The sequence below is a fragment of the Antrostomus carolinensis genome, unplaced genomic scaffold (assembly GCF_000700745.2).
Source record: "Antrostomus carolinensis isolate BGI_N321 unplaced genomic scaffold, ASM70074v2 scaffold21167, whole genome shotgun sequence".
NCBI lineage: Eukaryota > Metazoa > Chordata > Aves > Caprimulgiformes > Caprimulgidae > Antrostomus > Antrostomus carolinensis.
Window position 1 is genome coordinate 18,760 of NW_010325588.1, and position 24,618 is coordinate 43,377.

Genomic DNA, 24,618 nt, shown 5'->3' on the forward strand with positions numbered 1-24,618 from the left:
ATGCATACATCTGAAGAACTGAACTTGGCTTTAAGCATTTTCTCAGATAGGTGTAATGTATCAACATAGCTTGCTTGCATTTCTCTGTATGGGGATCCCTAAAAGGCCTCAGAACAGTGAACACCGAGAAATACTGTGATTCTTGCAAGTGTTCACCTTCTATGTTGCATTTCTTGCTTTACTTTTTTCTCTATCTTTGAAGGTATCAGCTATCTTTGAAGGTACCCTTTTCTGCTTTGTATGCAGGATATGCTTTGTGATTGTGAGGGACTCAAAGCTGATGAACCATTTAGTGACTAATCAGAACCTTGCCCTTACACAATAACATAGGCATCGTACCTTTGATGCAGACAGTCCCTGTACCTCCGGGGAGCAACAGTCTGTTAGCAGCTTTGCTTACGTTTCCTGCATTTAAAGAACATTTGTACTGCTGTTTCTGCTTTGGTAATATGACCAACTTAAATTTCGTTGTAACAATATCCAATTATCAAATAAAGCTACAGCACTGCAGTGGCCAGGAAAATGAGAGGCTGGACAGTAACATATTTATGATCAAAATTCTTCCTGTTTTGCAATTCTAAGGCTGCTGTCATTTTTCTGTTTTACCAGTCCGGTGTATGTGTTCAAGACTTGCTTGCAGATGTCTACATTAACTGAAGAACTATTTCTTTACATGTCTCTTGGTGTAGTTATTGTTTTGGTTTGGTTTTTGGTTTGGTTTTTTGTTGTTGTTGTTTGTTTGTTTGTTTGTTTTTTAGTTGAAGGGAAATCCTTCTGAACAAATAAACAAAACTGATAAAGTTTGGGAGTTGGTAAGCTGAGTGATTCTTGGTATTGAGTAGTGGGATACGTTATTTGGGAGGCAGCTTAATTCAACTTTTCTGCACATCACTACTTGATCTTTACATAGGGAGGAAGATACATGCCTTTGCAAAGTTTCAGCTTGAAAATAGTACAGTATGTAATTCCTTCAACAAAAAGTGTATTCTGCATGTTCTGAGTAAATCAACATTATAGATTGAGGGTTTTCCTTTCCTTGGGCTATTTTATGCCTAAATCCAGATTTCTCATACATATATGATTCAGTGATGCAGGTGTCGTATACAGAAGATGTATATGAGGGAGCATTATCGCCATCCAGAAACATTATGTTGCTAGTTCTTGACCCAACTCTTTGTCTGCTCCTGTGTGTATATACTTAAATATTACATTTAGTTTTGGAGTAGGATACCACCTGATCTTCCTGAGGGGATTTTGACTGGCAAATGAGAGTTGACTGGAGAGGAAACTTGTCCTCCTTCTGAGGTGTGGTTTAAGGCTCCATAAGGAAATCTAAGATTTTGATCTATTTCCTAAGAACTTTTTGCATTTATAAACACAAACACAGACACCTCCAGAGTTTACCAATGTTTCAGATTAGTTCCTGCTTCTTAATATAGGAGAATTAAACTGCAATGATAATATTACTAAGAGCTTGAATGAAGCAGCTGGTAGTTAGGATCTTGCTGAGGGTAAAGACCTTTGTTTGTGGTCATGTGTATTACTTATGGCTCCCATCTGATGCCTGTAACATAGCTGAAGGGGGAATTACAGAGGATCTGTAAGATGCTTCAAGACCTATCCCTTCTGGAAAAGAAGATGGGACCACATAATCTTTTCTTAACTTCATATGGTTAAGTGTTTTAGGCCTTTTGTCATAAAGTTGGGATTTAAAAAGAAAAAATGTTTTAACCCTGCTTGCATATGTAAGCTTTCTAGCAGATTCAGTTTGAGTATAAATGTGAAACGTGGTTGGAAATTCCTGTGCTGTCCCTTGCCACAGTTGTTACACACTGGCAACTTTTTGTTTTGTTTTGTTTTTATATAGCAGTTTTTACTGCTTTAAGAAAAGACAGAAAAGTGTTGGTGATGCATCAAAATACCATGGTACAAAAGGATTACCTTTCCTCTCACTCTGACACTCAGGGAACTTGCTTAGTATTTACTCATTAGACTTAAAAGCACTTTTGAAAATGTAGAGACATCCATGCTGACACCATAATTCTTACAAAGTGTCAGTGGGCTGGTTTATTTCTGTTAATTTGGTAGTTTCAAATGACCTTGTTTCATCTTGCTATCTTTAGCTTTGCTATCTTAAACCATGGGAAAAGGTGTTGTTACTATTATTGTGACTGCTTTGAGCACAGTCCTATGCTTGATCACAATGGGAACGATAGCAAGAGTCTACTCCTTTATATGTAATTCTTTGGATGTTTTTCAACCTTTCTATTTTAAACTTGTCCTTTATTTATTATCTGCCTAGAAACCACTCTCTTGATCACATACTTTTTAGACTTTTGATGTCTGAATGGGATGCATGCATACAGTTCTTAATGGTGGGTGATTTTAATCTTCACAGTGACAATAAATCTGGCAAATCTCTCATACAGTGGTGTAGATTTCTTGATTTTTTGGATCTCTTTCCTACATTGAAAAATGTAGGGCTGTGTCTATTGATATTATTAATGCTTAAATATCAAAGCAGGTATTCCAACCAACTTCACTTTCAACACATCATTATCATCTGCTTATTCGAGGCTTTAACCAGTGTGAGTTAGGTCTCTTTGACTGTAGATCATTTCTCTTTCATGAGGTGTAGGAACCTGTTCTGGTTTTCGTTGTTTTCCTGCTTGAACATGTGAGTACAATTAGAGAAGACTCTTTGAATAAAACTGACTTGATACACTGTTCTGTCATGGCATGAATGTCCAGATACTCATTTTGGAAATGGTCAATGGTGTACCCAAGAACATTCATTAAATAACAATGAAAAATGTGTAGAAAGGAGAAGGGACCTTGTAGGATGTGCCGAGGGTAATCTGTGCAGTAGTGACATTAATGCCTTGGTTTATCCCTGTTCTGAGATTTCTGCAGTGAATGCACTGATAAAGTTAATAAAATGAGGCATGGTTATTATAATTAATTTATACCATTTGAAAAAATTATTTGCTAGCTTTTTTACTTTCTGTGCCACTGACAATTTTTTAAGGATTTTATGTTGTGTTGGTCATCTCTAAATTATTCTGCATCCTTGTGTTTGTTCATTGATGTGTAAGGGAAGGAATGAAAAACAGAATTCTGTATCCCAAGGACAATCAAGTAGCCCTTGTGTCTGTTCCACTATATTTAAAATAAAAATTATAGTTCTTCTTTTTGAAAATGGATTAACATGTATAAGATTATTTGGAAACATTTGTCACAGGAAAGAATATTCTTTGAAAGGTACAAGCAGATTTCAATACCTGTATGAGTAAAGTAACTATGTATTTAGAACTCCTAATATATATTAAACTATATCAGTTATGCTTTCAAAACAGTTTCATCTGAAGTCTCCTTCCATCTGTTCCATCCAAATGATTGTGGCATTGTTTAGGAGAAAAATGTTAATTAAAAACTCACACTTTACAAAGCGTGTTGATACTACTATCAAACCCTAAACCTTTAGTGGAGTTAAGAAGATATTTTGCTGCCTTATTTTACACTTTGGTGGCTGAATTTCTGATATAAATTGCTTCTGATCATGCTTACAAAGGAAAAGTTGGGATTTTTTTGAGAAAAGCTGAACTGTGGAACTGCAGAATTTTTCAGAATACTATCAAAATATTATAGCTTATCCTATGAAAGTTAGCACCTATTACGCTGTGGATCATTATATTTGACTGGAAATTTGAAACATTAATTTTTATTTTCCCAAGGGCTGATACGTGATACATTGCCAGCAGAGTGTTGTCATGCAGTTTTTCTCTGCACACACACGTGCTTCCCACCAGCTGTTGCTGTTGGAGATTTGCTTTGGGACTAGTAGGAGTCTTATGATACAGTTGAACTGTTGAAATTGGTGGAGGAACACATGTAAGAACCTTTCGTCCTTAGGAAGATCCGAAGGACAAGTAGACTGCTGAGAGTGCTTCCCAGGCAGAGAGAAGGGTGCTATATATTTCCTTTTTCTGTGAGGGACTTGAGTCTGTAATGGATTTGGAGGAAACGAGCTGAGATGTGTGGGTCTGAGAATATGAAAAGTTTGCTTGGAGATTGTGGTTTGTGACTAGAACACCACCTCTATTTTCTAGGATGGTTTTTGGATTTCCTTTGTCTGTGGTATTATGAAGGAAACAGGTGGTTTCATTCCTTTCAATTTAAAGGCCAGTCCGTTTTCTGGCTGGGTAGGCATCTGGTTTGTGATGACTGCTTGCTCTTTCCACAATAGTGCATAAATTATATCTTTGCTTAACAAAGGAGGTTACTATGTGCTTTGCTATTACAAGTTTATAATAATTTTGACTTCTAAGTTTAGTTTTAAATGTTGAAATCAAACAGTGAAGTCATATTCATTTGATCATCTGTCTCATTCATAGTATGATACTGCATTGATATTTATAAATATTCGTTTTCCTTTAATTATAGCATAATTTTAGAAATTCAAGCATCTTTAAGATTACTTGGAAAATTGTTATCTTCTGCTTAAATTGTTTAAAGGTTAAATTTAAGGTAGTGTTTTGAACTTTAAAGAGCCAGTACAGTGAATTTGCTGGAATATTCTTTCTCATTTGTTGTATAGAGCTATGTTGTTGAATAATCATGAGGGAGTTCACTGTCAGGGTTACATTTTTCATATAATCACCAGCTTGGTACTGACAGATACTGAGTTGAAGCTATTATGTAATTCTGAATAGCCTTTTTAGTCTTCTTGAACATAACTCATAGACCACCAAAAGAAAGGTGCATATAGCTTGGTCCCTGAGCAAGTTTTTCAGAGGTCTAAATTAGACCTTAGCATCATGCAGTTAGGAAGGAGACTTGCTTGTGAGTGATTGAAATGGTCTTGCTACTATTTTGTGTATTTTGCATATATATCTTAAGATATTTCAAAAGTTTCTGTCTTTATACATAAAATTTTCTGCTTCTTGGTGCTAGCTGAAGCACCGTTGTATTCTACTTAGAGTACAGTGCTCCACACAAAAATGCAGCATATCAGACACAAGGTTATTAGTTGGGAGAGAACACAAAGGTGTTTCTAAGTAAATGTAGAACATGATTTTGAGCTGTTTGGGGAAATTGTTCTCTCCCCCACTGCCTTCAGTAGCATAATAAAGTAAAATCTTTAGGGATAGTACTGCTTTTCTGATTTTGATTTTGTATGATGTATTTATAATGCTAAATATTACATAATAATATTACATAGTATATATGTAGAAGCAGTATGTGCAAGTTATGTCATAGAATAAACAGATTTACAGATAAATTCTTCTTTCTGAATCCCATGGCTCAAGTTTGGTTTATCACATTTCCTCTGCGTCAATTTGATGGGCTAGAGATGTGTTAAAACAGTGCAGAGGGGGACTACTTTTATTCACTCACTTTTCCAGAGCAATTGGAATACTATATTAATTTAGTGGCATGGAGATGCCTGGTTTAAAAAAATGATCTACCTTTACCACAAGGAAGGAGAAAAAAGATAAAATGAAGCTGTACTATAGTACAGCTATAGTCTGTATAATGTAGTCTCTCTAAAGATAATTTTCTGAGAAGAGAGCTATTGGCAGAGAAGGTAGGATTCACCAAATTCTGTTTATGGTCCAAACAACTTATTTTTCTTAAAAACCACACTGGGCACTTTCTTGTAAATTCAAACCATTCTGCCATTATGGTCAGTATAAACCAGAAGTCTCTACTTACTGCTGTTCGCTTTTTTCTTAGAATATCTGAGAAACAGACCTCTGATTTTGGTGTTATTGTGCTGTCCAGTAGTACCAGATTAGCTATGTTGCTTGTCTCTGGAAGCTTAATTTCTGTTTTTGCTTGGCCAGTTGATCTGAGTTAATGCAGCAGTGCATATGTATAAATGCAAATTCTTTGAGTTCCCAGGGAGGAAAAAAAAAATACTGCAGTCACAGAGGTATTTCCAGTGCTTTCTGAGAACAGCTATATCCAATCTGCTTATGTCAGTATAACTGTAATATTTGCAGTGAATTCTCGGCTGACTAAATTTAAACCTGTTGGAGGTATAGCTGTAGAGTGGTAGTTGTTGTCAGGGATGAGGTAGGTATTGCTGTCACTGAAGACCTTTTCTCTCTAGAACTTGGAACTGAGCCTGGCACAAACACACTGGCAGACACCGTGCCATCCTTTTCCGAGTCCTTGTTTCCACCTGTGACTTTGCTAACAGATGATGAGAACAGTATGGTAGACCTGGAGGTTGGAATCAGGAATATGACCTCAGTATGGATTTTATCTTTTTAAGTGTTTCCTACTCTAAAACCGACATGAAACTGTTATACTAAAGTTTAAGTTGAAGTCAGGCAAGTATGTCTGATAGTTGAAGCAAGTCTCAGGGCATGTTCTCCCACTCAACACTAAATTCTGCTAAAAAAAAAAGGTGAAGTGATTACACTGTTTGTGGGGATTAACTAGATTTACAGCAGAGTGACTGGATTTGGCTATAATGCAGCAACACGGTTCGCTATTTGGAAACTTCAGTCTGTACTTTCTGAAATATTATACAAAATGCACAACTTTTTGATCATCAGATTCATAAATCTGAACTGATATGAATACCAAATACTATTTGAGGTTTAAAAAACCTTAATGTGATCAGTGCTGACAGCATGGAGTATATGGAAACAAAATTTAGCCATTTGACATGATCTAGACCCAACTGAGTCTGCAAGAAAGTATCCAACAGGAACTACCTGTTATCTAACTAGCATTAACTGGATTTTAACTGGAAGCTTAATTCTGTTTGGTCTTGTTAGAAATTTTGGAATATGTTCTATTCTTGTGAGTGGTCAATGTCCACATGCAAATATGAATGTATGGTTTGACAAAAAGAGAGAGGTTTTATTGTATTGGCAGAACTGTTGTTAGGAGAGTATATGGGGAGCAATCAAAAATTTTCTACTTTTTAAAAATTTAAAATCCTTGATGATTTAAAAAAACTAAAACAAAACCACCTCAAAATAGGTGTATTTTGAACCATGGCAGTTATTTGGGGTAGTCTTGCAAGGCAGGAAACCACCTCACTCTCCCCTTTTAGACTTGGAAAAAAACTTACTAATATAATCTGTATTAGCTTGAGCATTTAGCCAAACACAGAATTTGGCATTTTCAATTTAACAATTTCAAAAGTTATTTTCTATTTTCAGGATTTATTTGATGAATTCACAGAGCACAAGTGCTGGAAATCTCCAGGCCACTGTTGGAAATCTCCAGAAGACATGTTGGATGCAATAGGTGTTTCTAGCATATAGAGGTGTTTGCTTCTTTTTGGTACCTTTGAAAAGAATAGGTAAATGTAGTCTGTGGCAATGTCCTGGACAACAGGAAAAATATTTGTTTAATCCTTATGATGGACTGAAACAAATTTAGAGATGTATGAAAAGGTAAACTGATAGACAATGCAACAGAATACAAGTTTATTGTTCGATGATAACTTTATAAGGCATTAACACAGTCCTCAGTTATGCTAGCTATTTCCAGTTAAACTGTCCCTTGCTATGTGACTCAATAGTAATAGCTGGATGTTTTTGTATGATGAATAAAGGAATTGATATACACACTAACTACTTCCAGCTAAACTGTCCCTTTGCTGTATGATTCAACAATAATAGCTGGGTGTCCTGTAAAATGGATAAAGTAATCCTCAGACACACTGAAGCTCTTCTATCAGTTGATATGATGTAATTTAATCTTATTTTTCCAGCAGCATAATAAATGTGACTGTGTGTGAAAGAGAATCTCTGTTTGTGTGTAAAATTTTACTTGGAAATAATCTTCCAAAAAGGAGGAAAATGAATGCGTTGCAAAGAGTTTGATGTTCCCAAAAGATTTTGTTTACAGTTTTGGTGAACTATTAAGCATTTATTCTAAGGAGCATAGATTGTTCTAGTTTTAAGAATTATAATGCTGTTTCTGTTTTAATATTTCATGATCTGTGGGTTGCCATAAAGTTGTTACACACTGAAGGGCTGATATAACATGAAAAGAGGCACCTCTTCTCAATGTTGCTTTTGTTCTGTATTTAACAAATTAGTATGTTGACATTTGTCACTGATGGATTTCATTATTTGCTGAAAGGGTTTTAGGGGGTTTGACAGCATGAATGATTTGTCCTACAGACTTTTGAGAATTGATAAAGGCATCTTTGTTCTTTGTGCAGAAGCACAACAGATATCTTATTGATTGTTGCATACAAAAAAGAAGGTTTGTATAGCTGCTGCACAGAATAAACTAAGAAAATTATTTTGAAGCCATTACATATTCTTCTATGTTGTTCTCTCTTTTTTTGCTAACAACATGTATCTCATTAGTCGTATAACAAGAAGCATTGGGTCATCATTCAATAAAATGAAAGCATGCATTTTATATTCGCTCACTTACTGTTTATAGGTGACATAAATAAGAAAAACAGGTAATGGATGATAGTCGGACTAGTTAGTTAAATTTCTATAGCCTGAACGATTTTTAAGACAAGTGTGCAGTGTTGTAGCATTTGTATATAGAGAGGATAAAGGCGTAGTAGAAATAATGCAATGTATGTTGAAAATTAGAATAGCCTTGACAGTGTTGGATTTACACCCATTCTTTTAAGTAAAATGAAAGGTTTCAGACAATGGATTTCTAGGTACCAATTCTTAAAAGCAAGAATGTGGGTAATACTGCATATGGTCAAAAATTAGATCACATGCAATTTGGATAATTATTTTAATCTCATTGTTTGCTCCAACATTTTTAGTTGGCACAAGAAGCAAGAGTGTATTCGTTATGAATTGAAAATTTAAAAGAATTGGATCTGTGCCTCGTTTATGATTTGAAAGGTTCTGATTTTTTTTTTAAACTCTGAACCTTGCCTTTTTATCTATTTTTTCTTAGAAATATCAGATTTGTAGTGCTCTCTCCTCCAATAAAGTTTGGGATTTCCTGAATGATTCAGGGATATATCTGTGGTTCTTTTGGTCTGCAGTTGAAGTATGTGTGATAGGAATCCCTGAAAAACAAGAGCATTCCTTAGGTTTTGTTTGGTTTGGTTTGGTTTGTGATGCTATTCTAACTGTAGTTTGTGGAGATTTAATAAGAACCACTTCTGCCTTCAAGCAGATTTCATTTCCTTGCTGCTTTTAGAACAGTGATACCACAAGCTTTACATTGAGAAAAGAATCCTGAAAAACTTGAAGAGCAAGCAATCTCTTTGCCTTTTTTCTTGTTTGTTTGACTTTTTATTGTTGTTGTTTGATGTTATTTTGTTCTGGTATATGTGGATAAAATCTTTCTTCTGTATAGTAAATGAAGAAAAAAATGACTCATTCTTTATTTTATCTTGTCTGGGTCACCTTTTGAAACCACTAATGTATAGGACTTGAGTGGATTTTCACAGAATATGGAGAAGCAGTTACATTTTGCTCTTTTTGTCTGACTATTTATCATAGTTGGTTATTTGTACTTTGGCTCTAAACTGTGTTAATATCTTCCAGAAACTTAATGATGAAGTAAAAGGAAATCCAAGTCTTCCAGTAATAACAATGATGCAAAGTAATGAAATCCTTTCGTGATCAAATATTATCATCCATCAGTGACAAATGTCATAATTTAGACTGGAACTGAGGAATGTTGTTAGAGACTGTTCATCATACTAATAATTTTAGCAAGAATACAAAAAATAGTTGAAAATGCTCTGAAACAAATGTTATATGCATTTCTAATATAAAGCAAGTGATTTTTTTTTTTTTTTTCAATTTTCCCTTTGGTATATGAAAGGAAACTTAAAAAAAATATTATTACACAAAACCATTTTGTATTTATAAAATGAGAGGTATCAGTACCTATATCTGTTTCCATTACCCTCTTCTTGTTAAAATAATATGATCAATTACATTAATTAATTACTATGATTATGTTCATTGCTATTTTCTGTTTACTTGTTTTTATTTCAGCAAGTGGTTAAGGTTAATTTTGTGGTCTAATCTTATAAATCAGTTTTAAATCAGAGAGAATTGATATAAATGCATGGTTCTAATTCAGGCTTTCCACACTATTATTTGTTATTAACCATTTTCACATGGTTAATAGCATAACTTTTTTTTTTTTTTCTTTTCCTCATTTGGCCATTTTCTAATATTTGGAAGCACTCAGAGAAATGTGATAAAAGTTTAATGTGAAATCTGGAATTTAGCAAATCCAGAATGTAAACTAAATATTGCATTTATATGTTTATATAAAGTTCTTACTGAACTTAGTGAGAACATGGTATTTCCTCTGGCGCCTCAGACGTGAACAAAATTTTCCTTTCTGCCTCTGAACCTCTTTTGTGATGCTACCAGTGTTAGCAAGACTGGAGATCTTTTTCATTGTTGTGATCTTTGCATCAACTGTCTTATGTCAAACAAAAAAATACTTATATGAAAAATTCCATATCCTAAAATACTATTCACAGAACAATCTGGAACTAGAAATATTTTTATTTTCTTGATCTTGATTTCCTTGCTAGTTAACTGAAGTACTTTAGATTGACTTCTAATCTATCTGTTTTTTAAGAAAAAAGGAAATAAGCTAATTGAGTTCTGTAGCTTGTGAGACTTGTTTGTAAACATATGGTGTGAAACAGTGCTATTTTGTACTATGAATAGTTAGTAAGGGGTCTGGAAATTTATGTCACTGGTTCATAAGTTATTTTCAATGTTAGCAGTGTCAGTACTTTTTGAGGAGCAATTGCATGTGAAGTATGAAGGTTAAAAATTGAGCTCCATAAAATATAGAGGGATTTTTTTCTGAGTTGACTGTTGGTTGATCTTGTCACTTCTAGTTCCAGATAAGCTTATTACAAAATTGGGTTAACTCACTGTCAATGCTTGGATCCCAGACATCAGACAGATGTTCATTGTTCATCATACAGTTTTAGAGCTATTTTGGTATCTGAAGAAAATTTATAAAATTTTCTCTGTGAGTAGTGTCTGGACAAATCAAATAAATAATTGACTTGTAAGTCTAGACACATTAGAAGGTTGTATATGTCACAGTTGTATGTGATAAATACAAACTGTCTTTTAATGCAGGTTTTTACTTAAAGACTGTTCTTTTGGTGTAATAAGGGATTGGTGATGATGATAAGTATCAAGAGTTGTTATAAACCCAGTTATTTCTGTAGCTGCTCATGTTATCTTTTTCCTTCGTCAGTTTTGTGCCAAGTACCAGTTCTACTGTTGAACAGTAATAAAGAAAGTTTCTTCTGAGAGGGTTTCACCCTTGTTTATACGCATTCTGACTAATCTGGTTTGGTACAGCTAATAAGCAAGACTCAAGTGATTGCCAGTTCATGGAGCAGCTGCTGCTCAGATGTTCAGATCATAATTAGGTGATTGACTGAAATTTGAAGTTTGAATGTTGAATTCCTGTACTGAGTTGGCTGATACCGTTCTCCTTCCAACACACAGGGGTTGGTCTTTGTCCCTTTTGTCTACTGTACTGTATTATTGCATGATTTATGGAGTAAAAAGTTAGTCATCTGCTCTAGAATGACCTTCAGCTGCAACTTCTAGTCACTTGCTGGTTTCCCACTATGATGGTAGGAAGGGAAAACTTTATGAAGTTTCCATTATTTCTGGAACAATGTTCAGAGTATTCTAACTACCAGATCCTTGTCTCTACAACTGCATCTGCATGTATATTTGAGTTTCTGGTACACTATAAACCGAGGAGATTAATAAGGGCTGTTTGTCTCTGTAGTTCTCTCAGTACTGGACTGTAACATACATGAAAATGCTGGAGATTACAGAGGTAAGTAAGTGGATGGTGCATGTTCTTGTATCTGCATTCCAATGGCGTAAGTGTCCTCAAAGATAAATAAAGCTAACATTCAAAGTCTGATGTAGATACTGCAGACAATATGCTAATACTGCACAAACTATATGTAAAGTGTCATTTAATTGTCTGACTTTCTCAAATTCTAGTAAATTGAAATAGGTATCTTCATTTTAATGTGTTCCTATGAAAATATTTTTAGAGAGATTTCCCCTGCTCCTTTCTACGTGTTTAAGAAGGGCTTTTCTAGAAGTACAATAACTGTCTAACCCACTTACTATCTGACTACCTTTTTCTAAATAGGAAAAGATAAGCAATATGTGGAGTACTATCAAAACATGCTAATTTTTTTTTTTCACCATATAACTTCAATCTGTAATAGTGATTTTGGGTGCTACTTTTGACTCCAGAGGTGTAATTTTTCAGTTTATATGGTCTTGGCTGTGTTATTTCAGTAAATACATTAGAAAATGTATCTGAAAATCCCTGTGTGTTAAGAGGGAAAGACTTCTTCTGCAAAAGAAATGGAACAAGTCTCTTAGAAATGAGCTTCATGTTCCTAGCTTAAATGTGTACTTAAGTTCTTGCACGTACATTTGTCTAGAGTTTTTGCTGTGTCTCAGCTGCTTATATGTGAGCAGCCAAAGATAGCACATACTGCTGCAGCCTGTGTGCAAAGTGGCATCTGCATCTAAGTCATAAGTCTGGAGAAAAAGTTTTCCAAAATTGCTTTCAGAGATTTGGCCTCTCAGCTGGTCAGATTACTGGCAGAGCTCTAGGACTCACTGGAAACCTTTTATTTGTTGAAGAGACCCTTTATGAAGAATATCTAGATGGGTGGATTTGTATGATTGTAACATCAGGACCCTTTGACCTTTCACACCAAAAATTTATTTCCCTTTGGGTCTCAGTTTTTCCTTCATATGCTCTCACACCATAGTTACAGTGTTGAGATTTCCTCAAACTGCAGTTTAACTGGGAGAGAGAACTTGTTCCTCCTTCCAGTCAAATGATAGGAAGATCTAAGTTATGAGGGTGTGATTCTGGTCAGAATAATAACCATTTGCTTTGAAAGTGTAACCAAGTATCTACTTGTCATTAGCTTCTTTTTATGTAAGAGCCATTGGGAACTTGTCCAGCTTCTGGGGAAGGACTGGTGGGGTTTTAAATTTTTTCTTAACTGGGAGAGGTTTCCCATCTTCCTTACCACATCCGGCTAGCCTGTTCTGGCTTGCTTTAAAAACTTGGGCCAGACTTGAAAAGACATCAGCCAGAGGCATTTATAAGCGGCATATCAGGTCTTGATGTAATTGCTGAGATGAATCACCTTTGTCCGTTCCTAATCTATGAAAGGATTTATTTCCTTTTCAATACCAATGAAAGCAGTGGATATCAAGCCTTATAATTTGTTCATAGTAAATCAAATGGATGGTAGGAGGGCCAAATTCCTATCCTGGTAAAAAAAAATAAAATCCTTGGCTATTGCAATTTAATCATCACCCTCATTATCTTCTTTTTCACATAGACACATTCTTGAAGTATTGAGTGTTTTAGGAACAACACTGGTAGTAACAGTGTGCAGTGAGTAACACTGCACATTCTAGATGATGTAAAATATGTAGATTTGGCTGGTATCAGTAGAGGTGCTGTCCTGGTTTTTAGCTGAAATAGAGGTGGTTTTCTTTTTAGTAATTAGAAGAGCAGTGTTTTAGTTTCCAGCCTGGGACTGGCTGTGGGAGAGACCCTGAGAACACACCAGTGTTTACATTTTTGTCGCTGGAAGTGAAGGACTTTGTGTTCTGTTAGTCCACACGCAGAAGTTTTAAGGGGGCAGAAGAATATTTAAATTAATAAACTTAATTGACAGTTAGATATGCCAATGGGATGTTCCATATCATATCACGTCATGTCCAGTATATCAGTGAGGGTCTCTTCCTCTTTTCTCTCTCTCTGGGTCTCACTCGGGCTCTCGCTCTTCTGGGATTGCGGTTTCGGTTTGGGATTGTCGCTCCTCCGGGATCGTTATCTGGGAACGGGCCGGGCTCGGTCAGGAGGGGGGGGAGATATAACATTGGGTGTCACTCATTTGCATATTTTGTTACTGTTATCATTATCTCTACTATTTTAATATTAGTATTATTTTAAGTTTTCTCTCTATTATTAAACTGTTCTTATCTCAACCTACAAGCCTCCTTATCCTTGCCCCCCAATCCTCTCCCCTGTCCCCTGGGGGTGGGGGGAAGTGGGTGAATGGCTGTGTTGGCTGCTAGCCAAGGGCTGGCCCAGTGAAACTGTCACAGGTGCAGCAGTATTTCTAGAATTCAAATACATTGGAAATAGGGAATCTGTATTTTAAACTAATGCATAGAATCAAACTTCTCGCCAAACTAATAGATGCTGGACATATTACAAAAACATGTTCAGTCTTTGATAAAATTACTTTTAAGATAAATGGAAACTTTGCACTGCTCTGTAGTGATATCTGTTGCTATATGACACTATGAAGTAGATATACAGCTGCTTGTTAAGGGCAAACAAAATAAATATAATTATTTAAGGTGTTCTCAAGAAAGGAAGACTCTAAAATGAAATTCTGATGCAGTACAAAATCCTATTTTTGACCTTGCAGAAAGTTGTATTCTCATTTTTTGTCCAAAATTTAACTCATATACATTTTTCTCAATGAAGTGATTTGTAATCCTTCCATAAAGGAGAAGATGGTCCAAATGTGGCATTTCTATTATTTAAGTGATTGGAAAAAGTGGGAAATGCGATCTTAACTTTTATTGTGTATTTACCTACAGTAGACTTAAAATGCAAACCGGTCTATGAGCCTGTTTATAAGGCATGAAGTTACTTCTGTTTTGCTTACCCAAACGGCCAAAACACCGCCAGCAGTATGTCTGGAATGTTATTTACTTGGTCCAGTTCTGTGGTTTTTCTTTGTAGCACTGTACACATGCCACAGTTAGGGGTCATTTACTTACAACTGACCAAAGTAATGCCCCTGAAGCTGCAGTTATTCTTCTCATCAGGGGCTTTATAATAAAAGGTTCATCGTGTTCTGCAGCTTCTGTGCTTGCACTTCCCCCCACCTCCTTCCCTCACTTCTCTTAATCAGCATTGCTTTTGGCAAAGATTTGGAGAGCTGCTGTTTTTTCTTACTTTGTTCTCTGTGACTTGTTTCCTCTATTAGTGCTTTAATTTCTTAGATTGTTTCTTACAATGCCAGCTGAGTGAAATATATTAACTTGCTTTGCTGAATGACTATTACTATTTTATGGTTATTGAATATGTTTTTCTATTTAAGTGTGTATCATATTTTATGGTCTCAGTTCCAGACATTCAGCTGATTGCAAGAAAACTGTGAGTGTTTTAGCATTTCCAACAGAAGGGTAGGGCGGATGGGGAAGCTCTTTGAAACCCTGATGAATAATATTTGACTCTTCTAAATGTCTTAAGGCATGTGCTCCCCTCCCATGCTCGGAAGGCGAGGTTTGGTTTCAAAGACCTGTAGTCTTGAAGGTATTACCATTATGCTTTATTTACTTTCTGATTATCTGGAGTTGAGAAAACAGTTGAAATGCAGATTATGGGTGCTGGGGGTTAGTGCAGGAATACTCCGCAGATGATGGTCTTGGTTTGTGCCCTTACTACTCCCATCTGTGATGTGGTGCCCCATTAATCCCTTGCGTGTTAATCAGAGGGCTTAATTCTGCTGCTAAGATGTACTTAATTTCAAAAATTATGAAACTTCGGAGATGTTAATGTCTGTAATGTCTGTAAGCCTAGCAGAAAATGCCTTACAGCAGAACATGAATTGGGAACTGCAGAAACTTGCAATTCAGTGTGTTTTCAATAGCAGAGCAGTAGAATAATAAAACTGACTTGATTGGAAAAGACTTGTAAGATAATCAAGTCCAATCATTAACTGACAAGTCCCCTAAACCATGACTAAGCCCTGTCCCTAAGCACTGTGTCTAGATGACTCTTAAATACCTCCAGGGATGGGGACTCCACCACTGCCCTGAGCAACCCGTTCCAATGTCTGATAACCCTTTCAGTAAAGAAATTCTTCCTCATATCCAATCTAAACATCCCTTGACGCAACTTGAGGCCATTTCCATTTGTCCTGTCACTTGCTACTTGGGAGGAGAGACCGGCCCCGACCTCTCTACACCCTCCTTTCAGGTAGCTGTAGGGAGCAGTAAGGTCTCCCCTCAGCCTCCTTTTCTCCAGGCTAAATAACCCCAGTTCCCTCAGCCTCTCCTCATAAGACTTGTGCTCCAGACCCTTCACCAGCTTCGTTGCCCTTCTCTGGACACGCTCCAGCACCTCAATGTCCTTCTTGTAGTGAGGATGATTCATATCATGACAATAATTCATAACAGTTTTTTTCCCCCAATTTCTTCGGAGTGTATGTGAGCGTAAAGCAGAGTAGATACAGATTGGGTTGTTCTACCCTGTTGTAAAAAGCAGATATTTAGTGAATATTGAATCTCCTTCTCATTTTTGTGCTTGTTGTAAAGGATGTTCTTCTTCCTCTGCATTTGCAGAAATTATCAACTCATCATCAGATAGTCTCTTTTTAGCTTGTTTTAACTTTTAACAAGCACATGTATTTTACTGTACCTGGCTTTTGTTGCTTTGGAATATTGATTTGTTTTCTTTATAAAATGTTTCTGCTTTATTTATTTCCAGCTTTGATCATTTAACTGATAAATACTTGCTGCCTATATTCACATCTGCTCAACTTTTAGTATCCTGACTTATATATAGATGTTTCCATCTAAATAAATCAGTCTTGTAACTTTGGTTTAAGTTACTTTTTAGAGGTAATAGCAGCTTGATGGTTGAATACAGAACAACTGCGTGGTAGAATTTTAGTTTGATTCTACGCCAACCAACAATAAAATACAAACTAATTCCTAAAAACACCTGAGCTATAAACTATCAGTCATGACCTAGCATGCATATAGTAATAACAGACTAAAAAGGCTAATAAAGCCTATATATTATTATATCCATGAAATGCATGTTACAACAGGTCAATAATGTATTTTGTCACTCATTCCTATTGTGCAGCCCATACATCATCTTCCTGTCACAGAGTGTATTGCCGGGAGGGAATCATCTCTGTGGAACACGTCTGTGCCATGAAATTGCTCATTCTTGGTTTGGACTGGCCATTGCTGCTCGTGATTGGACTGAGGAGTGGATAAGTGAAGGGTTTGCCACTTTTTTGGAAGATATATTTTGGGCTAGGGCACAACAGGTAAGCTGATGTATCACTTCTCAGTTGAATTATGTAGAAATCAAAATTGTATACTCTATTGTGAATTAGACATAGATTAAAACTCCTGTACTATGAAGATGAGTCTTTTAAAGTAATATTGGAATTTGTATGATAACTTGATTTAAAAAAAAAATCCTTCTTGATCCATAATGAACACTAATTTTTAAAGAGGTAGAGGTCAGTGCAAATAAGAATCAAAACATCTGTTTGTCAATTATTGTCTTCCCACAAATGTACTACTCAGTTACCACAGTTAAGCTATCAAACAGTTCCTTTGCATTCTTTCCACTTGTATTGTGTTCCTGAAACTTGAATAATCAGCAGAGTCTTACTGAATATTGTAATATTCCAAGTACCTAATTAAAGTGGTCTGGTTTTGTCCAGTGGACAGCCAAGAAGTGTACCTCAAAACAAAATGGAAGCTGATAAAATAGGGCATCAGCACTTTTTTTCTCTTACACTGCTCAGCAAGAGTTACTCTCATGTCAGAGGCTTAGAAATCAATGTCTGCCTTAAAGTGAAAAGCTCATAAATTGCATGTCAGCTAGTAAAGTGCTTTTCTAATCCAATTCATATTTTTATTATACCTCTGCTACTTCAAGCATTTTCTGTCTTAGTAATTTCTTCCTTGTGTCAGGCCCCGTTTCTACCCCTTAAATCTGCAGAACCCCATCAGTGGAAGAGCAGTTGGGTCTGGGTACTGACACTGTACACTCTTCTAAGCCTCCATTTTATTAAGCTATAAATATGCCATATTTATAGCACCGAATGAAACAGAATTCATTGTTACTTACCATCTTTCTGGAACAAGAAAGAGAGGGAGGCTGTCCAAACACTTTGCTTTTCCCTTCTGGTCCTCAAACTCATTTCCGCCTTTACATTGATTATCACTCCTCTGCTGTGAGCTGTTGACATTAATACTACACTTCTGTGAGGCACCTGAAAGCATTTTTATTGTAGTAGACACCCTTCCATGTAGCTGAATGGAAAGGAGTAAGCAATGAAACAGAGTGATTAGTGACCTTGTTAATTTATAAGGGCAGAAAATGCATTATTGCCTTTTTTTTTTTTTCTTTTTAGAATCTTTGAGTAGTTTTGGTGCTATACAATCGTACAATTATAGGTTTATAAGTAGATTCCGTAGTGCCTGGCAATATTTTCATCTGACTGAAATATTGGTGTAATGCAGGATAATATTAGCTGCTTTTGCTTTTTCCTGTCTCTCGGAATTTCTTATAATAGAGAAGAACAAAGTAGTTGCTATTTGTAAGCTGACAACAATTTATTTCATAAGCATGCATGTCTGTTAATATTATGTAAATGAGGGAAAATACAACAGGGAGCTTTCACGAGTGTGTCAGAAGTATTAGGAAAGAGGAGTGAAGTCGGGACACAAAGCAGCTCTTCCCTTTCAAGGCTGGGAAGAATTAAGATGCAACCAAAACCACTGTGCCAGGTATCTGTACTGTACATTGAGTTCATTTATTGCCAGTCACCAAAGGGAGAACAACATGGCCATCTCTCTCCTCAGGCAGAAATATTTAACTGACTATTGATTTGATGCACATGGTGAAGCTTCTGTTTTCCTTAGTGCTGCTGTTAACTCTTATAGCAGCAACTGTTTTGTTTGGTTGGTTAGTTGTTTTTTATCATGGATGTTGGTAGTTTCCTGCATCTTCTGCGTGTTGAATGGAAACAAAACAAGTTTCTCTTTCTGAAAATTATTATTGTCTGTTGGGAAACAGCAATCAGTGATCTGTGGTTTTTGTACACTAAGCAGCTGTCACATGACGAAGTAAAAGGGCAACAAGAATTGAAAGCTTTACTTCGGTGGCGACGACTCAGAGATGAGGTGCAGAACTCTGAAGAAGAGCTGCAAGTTTTAAGGTAACAGTATAACAGTGTAACCTTTGTTTTTGCATGATCTCGCTTTCCTGTTTTCCACCATTTTCTCCCTTCAAAGGATATGCACCCAAATAATCTGATTAAATCCACTGCATTTCCTTATTTCCTTCTGAAGAAAAAGAAAAGACAAATTAAATTGACTAGGTTATTAATCTTCTATATAATACAATTGCTCTTCTGTTCATTATAGAAAGCTTTCAAAAACCATGGGATTTAGTTTGATATGACAAGTCTCTAAGAAATTTACAAGAGCTTCCATTTAGGGGGAAAAAGAAGGCCATTTCCTGAACAAAGTTCACTGTTTGAAGCCATAACAGATTCCCTTTCTGTGGGTGAAGACAAGCACATACAGGAGTATGGTATCTAAATGCCAAACTGAATGAAGCTCTGAAAAGCAAAGGGAAAAGCATAATGAATTATATAAATCTACTTTCTCTCTAGAAACAACTAATAAAGCTATTTAAACAAGATTTTGGTCTTCAGGTACCAGATGCTGAGCTCAAGGCTTCTTCTTGCATAGCTAAAGACATTAAATAAAAAAAAGATTCTTGCTCTGTTAATGATTAATAATCTGGGCTGTTCTGATTGGTGTGTTAGGAATTTGACATAGTCTTTTATCTTGAGTGACTGCCTAACATCTCCACTGCTTGTCTCTTCACAGTCTGACCAAGAAAAACAAGTTTACTAATCCTAACTCAGATTAGCCCTACACTGACCAAATCACAGAAGTACAGGGACAGATTTCAAGAGATTATGTAGACCATTCTCCTATCCTGAAATACAGGCAATATACACAGACCATCTTAAGCAGGTTTTTGTTAACATGTTCTTAGAAATCTCCAATAAAAAAGTTTCCATGGTACCTAGCTAAGCTGTTTTAGTGTTAGCAGTTAAAAATTGCTTCTAAATGCACAGCTGAAATACTGTTTATTTCAAACAACGTAGATTTCTTCTTTTCTTTTACCAAGTGTAAGTGAAGAACAAATTGATGCCCATCTTCTCTATAATAAACCTGGATGCTGATTTTGGAAGACTGTTGCGATTTCATTAATTTTGGGGTCTTCCTTTCTTTTTCTGTTTTCCCAGTAGGACCTAAAGGCCTTTTATATTTGTGCACTGTTCACCAACATAGAAATTCCTCTTTATGACCTCATGTCATCTGAAAACATGTCACCAACTTTGCATAACTAGTCTTTCATTGGTCTGTTTTATTTCATGTTCATTGATAAATTGTGTATCCTGCATGTAAGCAGAGTTAGTGAATTTGTACATTGCAGTGTGCAATTTGATGATAGATGTAAATACAAAAGCAAACCTTATCACTAGCTGTCATACAGCATGAACTTGAATAGGTTCTCTCTTTGCATGCTTATTGTTTGTTTTTTTTTTCTTTTCTTCTTCCTTTTGAAAGTATGTCCATGTTCTTTCCAGAGTTGGTATGCTAAAGAAAATTTCAGTCTTAGCATTGCACTGGGTTTTGAGTCTGTACTGAAGCTTGTGCTGGTTCAGGCTTGTGTTTTTATACAAGGATATTAAAAGTAAATTATAACTGTTTCTTACTTCTTGCCAATTACATCAGGAAGAAAAAAAATCAGCCAACCCACTCTTCCCAAGCATAAGCTTATTCTTCAGTTACTTTTTTTGTTCACTGCTGGACCATCATATGATTTTCTGTGCTTTCCACTGATAGCAGGAAAACCCTCCCCAAAACTGGTCAGCTGATCCTAATAAGTTTTGATTCGGCAAATGAATACCTGTTCAGACTAGGTGAAAGCCACTCAGCAAACTAATCATCCACATGATGTTTCTTCTTACTATGGATATTTGATATTATGTTATAGTAGCATCTCATAAGCTACCTGTGAAAAAAGAAGTCAGGTATGAAAAAAATAGGTATGTGTCTTTTCAGCAGTTCTGCAGTTCTGAAAGGCAGAACCACCAAATCTTAGTACCGAAGAAGGAATTTGTGGCACTGTGGTGCTTATACAGGACAAGACTTCAGACAGAGTCCTGTATATTTTCTCAGAGTTTGAAGCAAACCTGCAAGGATAAAAGCATCTGTGAAATATGTCCTGGCACTCATTCTGCTGGCAAGAAGACTAGAGAAATCCATTTCATTCTGTGGAATAAAGCTGGTGTTGAGATTGTTTCGCGTACAGGCCCTTATGACTGATCTTCAGGTTGTGATTCTTCATTAAGCAAACCAGTGTTGATATCTAGTTCTAAATTTGTCTCTGAGTCGCACTTGAGTCAAGTCCATTTCCCTCCTGAAGCAATGCTGTCTAACTGTTCTACAGGTGTTTAAAGTGTTTTGTGCTATCAAACTGATAGGAAACATGTTTCAGATGGTCTCTTGTGGTTTCCGCATAGGTTTTCACTATTGCCTAGCTCATCAGAACATTTAATTACCAAGGACTTCCTACTGAATTGTGCTTTTACTTTGTACAATGTACTTCTCTACCTGGCAAACAAAAAGCAGCATCTTTTGTTTTCTTCGGAAATTTGCCAGTATCAAAAATATGCCAGGTAGGTGCTTGAATGCCTTGAATCAGCTTGCCTTTAGCATTTTGCCTAGCTTCATCAAGTAGGTTAAATGCCAGGTTTTGTAGGTCAGTGTCACAAACTTTCAGTCTCTGGACCTTCAATGTGTTGTAAATATGCTAAGCATTACTTTGACATAGTGTGCTGAAGTACTGACAGCGGAGAACAAGGTAACCTTCTGAATATTTACACTCTTTTGCAGACATTATCAGGGGTATATATACATCCTTTGCAAAAGGAAATTCTTCAGTACCATCATCCAGATGGGATACTGCCTTCTAGTCACCTACCAGGATCTACACAGGCAGAAAGCTGGAGGAGGAAGGAAGGAAGGATGGTTGTCAGATTTAGAATAATTGTGGTTGTGGGAGGTATTTTGGTTTAGTGTGGATCCTGTAAATTATGCTCAAACTCCCGTTTTTCAAAATCTATAGACTGTGCTATTTATAGTGAGAGAAGTTTTGGCTTTTTATATGTGCAGAGAACAATGAAAAGTCATGTATTGAATGCCAGCAGGCCTTCTTTCCAGGAGACTGATCCAGAATGGAAACAGGTGGGCCCCTGCTCAGTGGATCTGAAACAGTTACATTGTCTTGAAGAACTGGAGTTACCATAGGATAAGAAATCAGTTATTGATCTCCTCCTTTCAATGTGGAAGGGAGATCTTCCCTGAAAGAAAATATGAACTATAGCATGGTTAAGGACTGTGTTAGGAACAGTGTAAAATTGAGTCTGCATTTTGGTTTTGTATTTTGTTTCAAACAGTTATATTTTATCAAGGTTTTACTATGTGGAGTTAATTTCATATGCACAGGTCCTAAATATAGTGCCTAAAGTGTGAAAAAACCAGCCTTAGCACTCTGGACAAAACTCTAGCAAGGAACCTTTACACAGATACAAAAAAGAAATAATGTTTTCCTCAGAGCAGACATAGATATGAAAGAAATTTCATCACGGGGATTAGCTTGTGAGAAGTATGTACATGATGTGGTTTGAAGAATCCTGCACTGCTGTGGCTTGTGTTGCCCCGGGTCTATAGCAGTAGGGGGAAAGATGGTTTCTGGATGGAAGAAGAATGCTATAGGGATTTTCAGTAGTATGCCTGTGAAGGCACTGCTTGCAAATGAAGAAAAAATGTTTGCATAGCTTCTCTTTAGTTTCGCTCTGCTTTTAAGAGCCTGAAAGTCCTCCAAACTGTACTGCAGTAGATTTCTGGCATACCAGATGCTGTCTTACATTTTAAAATCAGGCAGTGAAAAAATAGGTTTGTTCTACACGTTATTGTCTGTTAACCCCAAACCTGTGTATTTGTGAAAGGCTTGCTTTTTTAAAGCTTCAATGACTTTTTTTTCAACCCCAAACAGCAAAAATGAAAAACAGGACATTATTTCTTCTGCAGTGTATTGCATGAAGATGAAAGAGGTTATTCTTTCAAGTGTAGTTGTATAAGCTGTTAAGCCAATGTTCAGGTATAAGAAAATAAATCTCTAATTTAACACAATGACTTTCCTCCTTCCCCCTCCCCCCTTTCCTCCCTCCTTTCTTCCTCCCCCCTTCCTCCTTCCCTTCCTCTCTCCCTTCCTCCCTCCCCCTTCTCCCCCTCTTTCCTCCTTCCCCCTTTCTCCCCTTCCTCCCTCCTTTCTTCCTCCCCCCTTCCTTCCTCCCCCTTTCCTTCCTCCCTCCTTCCTTCCTTCCCTCTTCCCCCTTTCTTCCCTCTTCCCCCTTTCTTCCCTTCCCCTCTCCTTCCCTTCTTCCTCCTTTATTCCCTTCTTCCCCCTTCCTCCCCCCCTTTTTTGTTTGTTTCTCTTTGTTCACAGTGTGTCTCTGCACTGTAAAATGTCATGCAACATGATGTCATGCTGGCAGTGAAAAGAGTACACCAGCGTAGGGGTGGATTTCATTTGTACCCTAGCTATCTGGTCAGCTGTGTACAAAATTGCATTAAAAGTATGAAATTTGTTTGCTTGCCTGTCTAAAGTAAGTTGTTTACTCAGGGTGAAGAAAAAGACTGAACTAGTCACAGATGTCTAAATTTACATGATGCTTTCAATTATGAAAATGTGTAATGTATAAGCTATTTGCTTAATTAGTGTGTTACCATTTTAGGCCCAAAAAGGAGAGCACAGGAGAAGAGAGTGAGTCTGGAGCATCTGTTGTCAAACATGGTCTTAAAGCAGAAAAAATCTTCATGCAGGTTCACTATTTGAAGGTGAGTGTCGTCAGCTGATTTTTATTGAAATTGCTTTACTAATATGATAAAGACTTCTTTCTTCTAAACATCAGTGAATTCATAGCATCCTATTTGTTTCTGGCTTAATTTCTTGCAGGGTTATTTCCTTTTGCGATACCTGGCAAGGACAATAGGAGAGGCTTCATACCTTACATCTTTACGAAAATTTGTCCATAAGTGCCATGGGCAGCTTATCCTTTCTCAGGTACTGCGCTTGGGGTTGTTCCTCACTTTCTGAAAAAGCAAATTAACTAAACTTTTGGTTTGGCTATCTAAATCACCACTTCTGATGATTAGAGAGGCAACTGTAACTTGGCAATATTGGTGAAATTCCTACCTGCTAGAGGGAGGGTAGAACATTTTTTTTAGGGTGATACATGAATTGGACACCCTGCTAGTATCTGATAATGTAAACAATGGGTGATTTTTATTTTTTTTTAAGCTTGATACTTTGAAAGGTCAATGTTCATAAGTGCTGATGTTCTCAAAGGTAGGATAATTTACTGTACTGGAATTGTCTGCTGTAGTCATCTAGCTCATGTGTTTTGGTTGTCATGTCAGGAGAGGTGAAGAAGAATCAAGTTTTTTCCCTGATACCTCTCTGCTTCTGATAGAGAAGAAACATGGAGTAGGAATGTAACTGAAAACTTTTGTAAATTATAGCAGTGCATGCATGCTATATTTCTGACTTTATTTCCTTCCTCTCTGCAGGCTGCTTCATTCAATGCTTACAGTTTCACAGTCTTTCTTATGAGGGTGGTCTCTTTCTCACCAAGTCAGAGGGTGATGTCCCCATCACTCTGTGACATTGCACTCA

The 24,618-nt window shown here is 36.5% G+C and overlaps 1 protein-coding gene across 1 annotated transcript; it reads left to right on the top strand.

The window, feature by feature from the left end:
• Window positions 1–16,914: 16,914 nt before the first annotated feature.
• On the top strand, window positions 16,915–24,006 carry LOC104527545 (aminopeptidase O-like; the record flags this gene model as incomplete). Its single annotated transcript, XM_010171289.1, has 4 exons — window positions 16,915–17,104; window positions 18,906–19,012; window positions 23,678–23,780; window positions 23,899–24,006. Coding segments are annotated over 4 exons (508 nt in total), but the record flags the coding sequence as incomplete, so codon positions are not given.
• Window positions 24,007–24,618: the final 612 nt, after the last annotated feature.